The sequence below is a fragment of the Hoplias malabaricus genome, chromosome 7, assembly GCF_029633855.1.
Source record: "Hoplias malabaricus isolate fHopMal1 chromosome 7, fHopMal1.hap1, whole genome shotgun sequence".
NCBI lineage: Eukaryota > Metazoa > Chordata > Actinopteri > Characiformes > Erythrinidae > Hoplias > Hoplias malabaricus.
The window spans coordinates 19,833,388-19,845,399 of record NC_089806.1 but is presented as its reverse complement, the minus strand read 5'-3'; the positions used below and the strand labels follow the sequence as shown (position 1 = coordinate 19,845,399).

The 12,012-nt window shown below is 38.4% G+C and overlaps 1 protein-coding gene across 3 annotated transcripts in view; it reads right to left on the bottom strand.

The window, feature by feature from the left end:
* si:dkey-71h2.2 (low density lipoprotein receptor adapter protein 1) overlaps positions 1 to 12,012 on the bottom strand; it is a 71,634-nt gene that overhangs the window by 44,411 nt on the left and 15,211 nt on the right. For all 3 annotated transcript variants that reach the window (XM_066676667.1, XM_066676665.1, XM_066676666.1), the window contains exons 2-3: positions 4,747 to 4,889; positions 1,818 to 1,930 (exon numbers count right to left, since the gene is read on the bottom strand). In XM_066676667.1, the coding sequence (XP_066532764.1) occupies positions 1,818 to 1,930; positions 4,747 to 4,889 (256 nt within the window). The remainder of the gene's footprint in view (positions 1 to 1,817; positions 1,931 to 4,746; positions 4,890 to 12,012) is intronic.

Sequence of the window (12,012 nt, the reverse complement as noted above, 5' to 3'; positions counted from 1 at the left end):
CACTGACCACGTTGAGCAAAGAAACCCACTCCTCCTGGTTGTGTGTATATGTGATGTTCTCTCAGGGCATGATGCACCTAAGCAAAATGTAAAAAAAAGGGGGGGGGGGGGTAGACAACTAACAAGAGACATGCATTTTCCAATTCCACTCCTTTGTGCCCTTGCACATCCACCCATTTAAAATCTAAACACACAGATTTAAGCCTAACATTATCTGAGGTGAACAGGCCAAAGTGTTCAAGTCACACAAAGGTGTTTTTAATGCTTTAAGTCAAAAAGGTGCTTAATTCAGTCTTAATCTGCTCCAGTTTAATAATATGATTTCACCATGTTACCATCCCAATTATTTTGATATGTAAAAAAGCATGATATGGTAAAGGTGAACATTTTAAAGATTCATATTTGTTTGTGTCTACCAATTTGGGCAAGCAATAAATAAATAAAGGACTTTAAGTCACAAATGTCCTTTATTGATAACATGATGAAACAAATCTATAATAACCACTTAGTGATCTGAATTCCATTCTAAATGTACACTCAGGTTCGGGCAAACTATGGCAGTGCATTCAATAATAAAGGTAGCTTCATCCTTTAAAAACAGTGGAGGAGATAAAAAGAGGAGAGAGTAAATACATAGTGTGAGAGACTGAAAGAGCTAAAGGGAAAAGAGAAAGAAAAAAAGGTGGGGGGACTGTCACAAGGACAGAAGCAAAAAGCAACTGAAACACAGAAAGAGAAATAATATTAGAGAGAGCGAGAGACAGAAAGAGATAGCAAAAAAACAAAATATAAGAAAGAGACAGGAACAGGACAGTGCGAAAGAAAGAGAGAGAGAGAGAGAGAGAGAGAGAGAGAGAGCCCAAACCATGCAAAAGAATACAAGAGACCAAAAGAGTGGGAGAGGAAGAGGTATAGACAGAGACAAAGAAAGAAAAAAAAGAACAGAAGGGCTGTCTCTCCTAAGGGGGAGGATGAAAGGTATTCATGATTCTGATGACTGTGTCTCTGCTGTGGCTGATAAGCGAACGTCAACACAAGGCCAGCCAGAGACCCTCTCTCCCTCTATACACCCAAACACCCACCCCCTCCACCCACCCACAACTTCTGTGCATGCTGAATTAACAATCATCCACCGCCCACAGGGCAATGCAACACACTCTCTACACAATCACTTTTGTGTTCAGTGCTGTAAATGATCTTAAATTTCCAAGTCTTAGATCCACTACATGAAAACAAGCCACACTTGCAAAATTCCAAAAAAGGTATTAGTGTCAATTTATGTGACACAAACATGAACTACATGAAAACGATTCATTAGTAATTTGAGATTCTTTAATTGATTTACTTTGAAATGTTGAGCTTTTTCATAACTAACACATTGGCTTCACTGAGGTTCATTCATATCTTCAGTTATCATTATATTTATTCAAAGTAGTTAGTGGATATTAAGTCTTAAGGTTTATAATTGAAAAATAAATCTGGGAAACGAATGGTCTGTCAAGTGTCTCAGTCCTATAAGCAGAGGCGAGTAGAGCAGTATACATGTATAATGACTCAAGAAACAGTAAGAGTAGTCAATAAAAAAAATAATAATAATAAAAAAATTTAAAAATTGTAATAATAATAAAAAATTAAACTTAGAATTACTTAACTTAAGAGCTACTTAGGCTCTTAAATAATTGCACAAGACATACATCATCTATTAGCACAGGAACTGAAATATTTGGACTATTTTTAATTTTTTAATAATTTATTTATTTATTTTTAAATACAAGAATGCACAGAATTTGAAATTCACTATAACTGCAGTATAGTACCTGTAAATGGACACATTCTCGATGAGGTCACTGGTTTCTGTATCTGTGATGATGATGCCTTTGGGAGAGACCGTGAGCGTCACCTTCCGGAACTTCTTTGCACTGGCACGAGCCTGTCAGAGCAACGAACACAAACATGATCTACAAAGCTGTTAAAATTACAAGATAAGAGCACATCATCTCATTAGCACAGAAACATGTAAACGTGGATGTGCTGTTAGTGCACATTGTACATATACTATGACAAAAACTTAGAAGTGAATATTTCAAGGCGCATCCAATCTTCTCTTTCATGTTGTCTAGTGCCAACAGCCACTGAAGCTGAACGCAATTAAATCTTCTCTGTAATGATTTAATGTCTACAGTGAAAATAAAAGAGAACCATAGAGGCTCACAATGCAGCTCAGGAGGGACAAAGTCACAGAAATACAGTGATGTTGGCAATAGAACCCAATGGAAGCAAAGATTTGTTAAGTTAAAATTATTATACTAAATTGTAACCTTCAGTAGTAAGATCAACAATGAAATAGGCTTTAAAAGAAGGAGAGATTTTGAAAGTATTCAAAGCAGAGAGAATAGCAGTTGCCTAAAATTGTAGACTTTGCCTTTAATAACTGATTGTCAAGGGTGGGGGCTCCCAAAATTCAATGTGGTTTTGCGGGTTTCTGTTATTTAAATGTTCTATTATTTCTGTTAGTTCTCGTCATAGAAAGATTTAGCACCTTGCCCAATGCAAAAATTGGTTAGATTCTATATAGTTGTGTAAAAATGATGATGTTCATAATGCGTGAAAATTCACAGCTTCAGCCTGGGTAGCTCTTACTAAATCAAGCAATAGTTAAAACCTCAGAAGTTTTCTTTTTCCTCTCACCACAGAGGTAATCATCACAGTACAAACATGCCCCTTATTACTGTCCATTTTTAGAGATACCAATAACTGTCCATATCAACTGATCAAATTTCCCAACATATTTCTCAATATATCACATAGATATCACAATATAACTCTAGAGCTAGAGCAAGAGCAAGAGCAAGTGTGTGTGTGTGTGTGTGTGCGAGTGAAAGTGAGAGCGGGAGAGAGAGATTAAACCACAAGAGAGAGAGAAGGAAAAATTTTCAAGGTCAAATAGAAACAAGGAAATGAGGGAAACCATATCTGGAGGGTCTCTGAGAGCCCAGGAGACTGTAGTCAATATGTGCAGCAAAAAAAAAAAACCTCAAGATGAGAGCTGTCATTAGCTTTTAATCTATGGCTCTGACAACACAAGGAAGGAGGAAACAAATCTGCTTCTGTGGCATATTCTACAGTCATCTCAACTTACTCTGAAAATAAGCCTTGTGTGTAAACATGGGGTAAACTTGATTTCAGAAACAAACAACTATCCCTTGTATAATACAATTCAGGCAGCTGCGCCTCAGTGGGAGAGGAGAGAACTGATGGTTTCTTCTCTTTTTTTCCCCCCACTTTTCTTTTTAAAGAAGATCAATACACTGGTAATCCCAGGTTGCCAGGTTGTGTCCTGACTTTAATTTAGAAGTGCATCTTGTGCTATTAGGCTCTTTTGGAGATTTGCTTTTCTCTAAAGTGTAGTGGCTAACATGCTGTGCGAGAAAATGGAGTTCTAAAAGGGTGTGCGTGTGTGTGTGTGTGTGTATTGACTAACCACACAATGAGGCAGGCTATCTGAACAACACATTATCTTTCAGGCTTTTAGCATCCCACTGAGATTCATGAGGCCAGGCAAATCTGTGTTTTCTGGTGACTTAATTGACTTTCAGCAGAACAATGGCACACTATGTAAGATATGTCATGTATACAAATACATATCAGGAAAAATACAAAAAAGTAACATTTATATAGGATTGACTTGTTATAAAGAGTTAATATAAAATAACACTGTTTCCAGGGATTGAGGTCAGTAAACTAGCTTTTCTCTAAAGTATCACAGGGAGTAAATCAAGTAATTACATGACAAATACTATTAGAGTCCTGGTTTAGGGTGGGTTTACGCTTGCAATAGAAATGCCTCCACTACACATAAAGAAGATACACTGTTTTCAGCTCAACAAACCCGTGGGTTTCCTCCGAGTGCTCCAGAATCCTCCCACAGCGCAAAAACGCATGCTGGTAGGTGGACTGGACATTCAAAATTGTCCAACGGTGTGAATATGTGAGTGAAAGTGTGTGTGTGTGATGCCCTGTGATGAATTGGCACCATCCAGGGTGTGTTCTTGCCTTGTGTCCAGTGATTCTGTGAAGACTGCGGACACTCCATGACCCTGAACTGGTTAAGCAGTTACAGACAGTGAATGAAAGAATGAACGAATGTTTTCTCACAGCAATAACAATAGGTTTTTGTCACATCTCATGACTTCACATCCTGTGTTTGGTTCATTTGATGTATTTGGTTCAAATATAGTGTTCACATTTGAAATGAACAGAGCTTATTTTGAAACTGATTGAAATAGACCTGACAATTTCAGCCCCTTCACTCATACTCTAAAAAACACACAAACAGAGCAATCGGACCAGGGTTCATTTTATTATAAATAAATAAATAAATAAATAAGAGCTGTCAAGTATAAACATACACTTAAAAGCTTTCAGATGCTTATTGCTGATGCTAGCAGTTAGAAACAAGACTTCACAATATCAGATGAAATGAATCTCAGTAGCTAAATTCAACCTCTTCATCCAAAGGATATACACAAAAACAACCTCCTTGTTTCTACTTTCATGATTCATTTTATCAGCTCACCTTACCATATAGCCACATATAGTCAATGTTGTAAGTACTGCTAAACTTGCAGAGAGCCAGTGCAATGGAAAAATCTGCTGTCTGCCTCAGTGTTAGCATATACAAGTATCTTTCCAGTAAAGTGTCATTATCAACATCATCATCCGTGCACTGTGATTAAGGCAACTGACCGTAGTGACAATCCTCCTGATGGCAGCAGCTGCCATGTCCTCTCCTTTAGGCTGGCCCACCAGTGTCATGCCCAGGTACTTCACATTAAACACCATCCCCTCCAGAAGGGTCTCCTTGGTGTCTGTCCAGTTCTCTGGAAGCTCTGAAAGAAACAAACAAAAAAAATTGCAGAGGCATTTCAGTTGCCAGGAAAGTACCACTCCTCCAGAAAAATTACATCAATGCTTCTATTCCAAGACCATTACTGCTTGGTGTCTCAAAATCAATGCTCATAATGAAATAAACCAAGTCACAAAGCTTCAAATGTAATGTTATGGTCCATTTAAAAGCTCCAAACTGAATCTGATCATTACAATTCTTCATGCTTGCCCAATCTCTGCAGTAATTGGAGTGGCTTTAAAGAAGTGGTGCTTGCTACCATGTTCTGTGAGATTGTGAAATGTATGCCACACAGAACACAGAAATCTTTAAATAGGCCTCTGTCCCATTTGGGCACAGGACAGAAGCAAGTAGGACAGAAAAGCATCATTCTGAGCCATGCAATGAATTCTTACTGGAGAAATAAAGACATTGCCCATTGCTCCCAATAAAGAAATGTGTGTGGTGAGCTGTGTTGTGTGAAATCACAACATTATAATTGACATATGTACATATGTACATTCAAGGTATATTCTTTTGCATGTTAAAAATGCACACTCAACTCACACTGAGCATCATTCGCTTCATTTCAAATATTTTAGAGAAGGTTAGACTTTTCTACATCCAAAAACCCACCAAAAAACCTGTGTTGCATCACTTAAAATCTGCTAGCTGGGACCTCATTTTGGTAACAGTGCTGGGGTACACTACAAAGGTTACCAAGTCTACTAAGACCGCAAACTTTCAGTGATGCACAGTGTTTTGTATCAACCAATCCATACCGAACCAAGCATCTTGTGTGCTACCCATTCTGACAGTTGATAATCTGTCATTTAAACCCACTGATAGACGGGCGGTTCACATGCGCATCATAAAAACACCTTGTGCAGTGAAACATTTCAGCATGCAGAACTTAATCTTTGTGTCCTACAATTCTTTTTATTGATAGAGGATTCTTTTATTGTTTTATGCTATTTGAATTCACAGAGTGGGATTGCAAGCTCATTCTGAGTGTAATGCATATCGATAAGAGCAACAGTACAATGCAAATCTGTTTCTCTGCATACTTTCCTATCCCTATTTCACCCTGCTCTTCAAATGGTCAAGGACCCCCAAAGAGCAGGTATGATTTGGGTAATGGATCATTCTCAGCACCGCAGTGACACTAATGTATCAGTAGCGCAGCTGTTTGATCAATGGAGCTACATAGATACAAGGTAGGTGTTCCTTACCCAGTGCTTGATCAGTGTATATAGACCTTAGGTTGTACAAAAATATAGCATATTACACTAAAATAACTAAATAAAACAATACCAAAAAACCTGAAACACTAACAATAATGACCTGCAACTTTGCAGGATTAGTCTGTTACCCATCTATATCTGTTTTTATCATTTAATCAGTATCTCACAGAAGAGGCATCTTTTTCTCATGACTACCTAATGACCCTGCTTTTGCTGTTGAGGCATTACACATTACAGATGGCATTCTTCCTTACTTGTCAGTGTCTGCCAGTGAGAAGATGCTTGGTCCAACATGTTAGTACGCAGCGTGTTGCTCTGACGGAGCTGCGTTCTTGGCCATCTGGCCCTTGCAGCCTACACCAGCTGTTTAGAGCATCAAGGACAGGCCTTGGATCACTCATCAGTGGGGTGAATAATTCACACCCCAGAAAAGAATTTAATGAGCAGGAAAAACACCACTTTTAATAGAGATGAATGCAGTTTTTTTGTTTGTTGGTTTGTTTGTTTTAATAAATGGCTTGAGGCATGAACACTGCAATTTGCAAGAAAGTTATGGTTATGCTGTTAAAACTTACTTTTTACCAGTGGTGATTGCTCTAAGACTGCAAGGGAAGCTCAGCTTCCCCCAAAATGTCAAAAAATAAGTGATCAAATATATACTGTTGTGTGTACATGTCAGTTAATAAATATGCACTACAACACGCTCAACTTTTGTTCAGAATCAGCTTCTTATCACTGGTAAAGACGCGGCTTTCCCGCAGTTTCACAGTGCTTTAAACAGCACAGAGTTCAATAGCGAAGCAGCGAAGTGCAGCGAAACGAGACGAGTCATTGGATAAATGCAGGCCTTTGTCCCGCCCATCGGACGCTCAGCGTCTCTGGGGGTCTATGGGGCAGTGGGCTGGCCTCGGCTGGCCCGGACGCTCAGCTTCTGCATGATGATTGGATAATCTGTCTGAGGCTGAATCCCTTTTTGACTGACAGCGGAATGAGCGAATCAGCGATCCTTTGGTGTAAAGATCCGTGGGAGCACAGGCGGACACACTTCACATGGGCCAAGGCCGTTTAAGCAGCCTAGCTCTGCTGGCCATTGAGAGGACACTAGTCAAGTCCCTGGAAAAGACGCCTTGTTGGTACGACAGGGTCAAAGAGCATTTTCTTGAAAAGAACGGAGGGTAGAATTTACGTATAATAAAACTGACACATTTTATTATGTAGGCCGAAATTGAGCTTCCCCTCCTTGAAAGACCAGCATCTGCCACTGCTTTTTACTTATCTACAGGCAGGTTACAGGTTCTGAGCTATTGAACAACCATCTAAACACTGATTCGGTTCCCATCCCTATGAGACCAGTCCAAGAGAGCTCAACTGGCCTCAGTTTCACCTATTATATGTTATATTAGCAATCTAGGAAATTAGCAAAGCATGTTAGGCTGTCCAGTGTTGTTACAAGCAGTTTGAAAATTTGTGGTGGTTGGTTTCACGTGTCCCTTCGAGCTTGGTAGCATGTGATTAGCAGAGACCTAGCCAAATATGGGGTAAAATATAAAATAAATAACTAAAATGTAAACAGAGAGAGAGAGAGAGATTCATCTTTAATCCCTACCTGGAAGGAATAAGAGTAATAGCTGAATACCTTTGAGCAACAGTCATGGTGGCCATGTAAGCCAATTACACATCCCAGCAGCCATGACTGAATCTGGAAACAAAGTGCTGACACATGGAAAAGCTGAGCCAAGAAAACAGTGTGCCCCAGCAAAGGTACGTCCCCCAAACTCAGAGGACACTATCACACCTAGACCAGGCTTGGCAAATGAATTATTGAACAGACGAGTGTTGATGCTGGGGGCTCTTACTCAGATTACTCCTGAAAGCTAACTGCATTAGCTTTGCTTCAGAAGCATTCCTTAAGTTACTGACAACAGGGTGAGGCCCTAGAAAAGACAGAGGGTAAAGGACAGTAATCTGTTTTGAGCAGGTTTATGACAACAGGAATTTGCTGTAGATGGCATTAGGTGTTCAGAATCATTCTGTTCACCGAACACTGTATAATTTGATTTCTGTATTGTGTGTGCTTGTTTGTGATGGAGTGATCAAATTTGCTGAAACATAAAACAAAGTTACCAGCTGCCAGACAGTACAACTACAACACTAACCACTGTTGTAGACAAAATCTATGGTCCATTGTTTAGAGATTTGAGTTTACAGTTTATTGCAAATATTGTGTTTATTCCCCATTGTTTTCATACTGAATGTGAACTTGGTTAATGTTTCGCAATGTGGCCTTCACTTCTCAGTGCACCAAGAACTGCAAAAAAGAGCCATTTGTGAATTTTTATTCTTAAATCTGTACCAACACCATTACCTACTTAAACATATTAGCTATGTTCTTTCACTCTGATGTTAGGATCCAAAAGACCTGAATAATCAATCCTACTCTTTGTACTCAAATTCAAAATTAGAAAGGTTTATATTAACCATTATGGAATACCATGTTTTTGTTCAGACAGCAACAATATATTGGTCCTAAAGGCACGGTAGTAAAATAAAATGGCTTTGCAAGAATTAATATTGGCTAATTATGCTACATAAAGCAACATAAAATGAGAAACCTCAGGGAAACAAACTACAAGTAGTTGTAGGGTTAGCCCCTTTATTCTATAGAGAAGCAGTTAAAATTTCTTACAGCTAGTGCTCCACTGACAGCACACTAACCACACGGATAACTAGGACTGTAGATGCCTGAAGGTAGGTGACACTGGGCAAGTGCTGCAGATACCAGCAGCTGCCATATGTACTGTACATGCTGAATGGCCCCATTTGCACACAAAATCCCAGAACAGTAATACAGAATGTTCCAACATTCATTTTTCACCATAGACACATGCTACAAAATGTAATTAAAACATACATTTAGATTTTCACAAAGAAGGTAGTTGCCCTTAGCAACCTACAAATCATGTAGAATAGCCTAAGGCTGAATTTGCATTGCCAGGAGCCTCAATATGGTTCAGTGCTCACAAATATATTTCAGATTTCAGTGCCTGAAATCTGATAAAATAGAGCACATATGGGGTGCACCATAAGGGTAATGTTTGCATTGTTGAACGCAGCTGAATTAAGGGCTTCATCTATCCCTTAGCTTTTAGATTCTCAAAAAAAAAAGGGGGGTCTTGAGAAGAATCTAGGACATTACCTTGACAGAAAATAGGACATGAGGAAACCATAATAGAATAGAGGAGGGTGGGCAGGGGGTGGAGTAATAGAACTGATTTCATTTAGCCCTGAAAGTACTTCAAGCTCAGTCATGATCAGGGCAAACAGCTTTCCTAACTCTAAAGATGTGGCCTCTTAGGTGAATGTCTCAAAGCATTCTGGCCTACCAAGAGAAATGGAATCTCACTTGTAAGAATCATTTGAGACTCATACTGATTGAGAAAATATTTCTATAAATAAATTTGTTTTTGATCAGTACTATTTTTAGACAAATAGCTTTTATTATTATTATTATTATTATTATTATGACATGCACTCTTAAAAAAAATGCTACAATAGGTTCTTTGAGTGAGGCAATGGTAAAACTTTTTTTGGTTTCATAAAATCCAGACAAACAATTAACCAACACCTTTTAGCCAGAATGCAGCCAATACAGATAAGCCTATAGGCTTCAATATCAGCTGATATTATTGACTAATCAATACATCAGTCAGACCACATAAATCTCACAGTAACCTGAAAACTAAAAGCAGCTTGAGATACCATGTACAATCTTTCATTTTACTCAACCTGCTTGGGACAACAGAATACAGCCAAAGAGAGAAGACCACCAAAGTGTCTGGGACCATGCTCCGTTGCCTAGCAACAAATGTAATTATATGAAAGAATTGACAGTTCCGCAGTGGGGGAGTCTGTTGTATTATATTGGTCAAATGGAAGAATACATTTAAATACAGATATGGAAGAACATGACACTGACACATACATATTGCTTCTGAGGACATTAGCCAACATCGATAGAATAAAAATAGCAAATACTATTATAACAAGCCTACATTTATTAGCCTAGAGGGACTGTTATCTTATGCAGTATGCAAACTATTAACCAACCAATAATGGTTAAAATGGTGATGGGATTTTAAAACTCCCAGAAAGCATGCATGGTTTATCTTTCCTCCAACAAATCATTTTTCTCATTTTCTGTTTGGCAGTGGGGGTCCTGGTGAAGCATGATGGCAGCTTAGACAAACACAACAGAAGCCTGCACCCCTGAAAAGCAGTCAGAGTGGTGGAGCCATGGCTTCTGAAGGAGAACAGATTGGATTTCACCCTTTCTTATCCAAACTTTGACTCCCTTGCTCTATCAGATCCCATCTCTTTGAATTAGACCCCATATCTACACAACTGTGTGCAAAGCTTTTTCAGAATCTAAACACAATCTCATGTTGAGACTCAAATATTATGCCCAAGGAAAAAGAGGCTGGCTCAGACCAGAATTTATTTTGAAAATAATCCCTTATTCATTTCCAATTCCAATTAATTCCTTTCACTTTTTTACCCCACTCATATCTGCAAGAAGACTGCAATTATGACGAAGGTTATCAGCCATAAGCATGACTGCGCAAATGGAATTAATGAACAGAAGGAGACATAAAGGAGAGACTTATCTTATGACTGGGGACAGACAACATCTCTTGCTTGAGGGCTATGCAGGGATTTTCTTCAAAAACCCAAGTGAGTTAATGACTTTCTGCTTGGTTTGCCAACCGAGAGTGATTTTAAATCACACTGAGCAGCTTCACAGACATGACTGACATAACATACAATAAGTTTTCATACATGCATAGTAACTAATGAATATTTTCTGAGATCAAATGTGTATGCAGCTGATGATGGGAGCTGAGCCATGAACAGCAAAATACTTTGGTAGTCTTTATATCATTCCACATTGCATCATTTTAACTGACCAAAAACAACTATCATACTGTACAAACAATCAGTCCAACTGACCACAAACAAGCATGTACCATTATTTTTATTTAAAACTATTTTAACTTGGACCCAGTAATTTCTGTTACAGAGCATAATCACCATGAAATTGAGATAAATGCCTCCATAACAAACTAGCTTATCATCACAGCTTCAGGATGGCGGAGGGGATCAGACAGTGGGACGTCTGTTGAATAGAATTATCAATAAAATAAGCTGGCTTCAAGATTCCATGAAATCCTGGGTGAACTTTAGGGCAAAACGTCCCTCAAGAGTCATTAGTTGTGAGTGTGGTTATCTTTAGCTCTTTCGCATTGGCGTAGTTTACCCAGGGCATGGGTGGAGTGATGAAACTCTCATATTCAGACAGCAATAACCCTCACCACAGGACCACGGTATGACACAATTTCTGGTGTGTTGTGCTTTTTGTAGACCCTGATATGATCATATGATAACCATGATAACATATGAAGGCTAAAAAGCTTTATATCTAAAGCGGCATTTATAATTGCCACTTAAATGAGCCTTTGGGATCCTACTCCTGCCACTGATTTTATTTATTTATTTTCTCCTCGTAAAATATTCTCCTTCAAACATTTACCACCCAGATCATGTAAATGGCTGAGTTACTCTTCAAATGCATCCTATTTTTGGTTCATGTCTTAGAAAGTGCTTACTATCTTGAGGAGTGTCTCTGATACACACTCAGAGAGGGTGAACATTAAGGATTATTGATGATATAAGACAAATAAATTGTAAATAAAAATTATTTATAGCCATTTATAGTGTTATTAAACTTTGTAAAGTTACTTTACTTAAATCACATTTACACATATGATTAATAAAAAAGGAAAAAGAAAACAACTATAATAAACCCATACAATGTTTTAGTTTCTT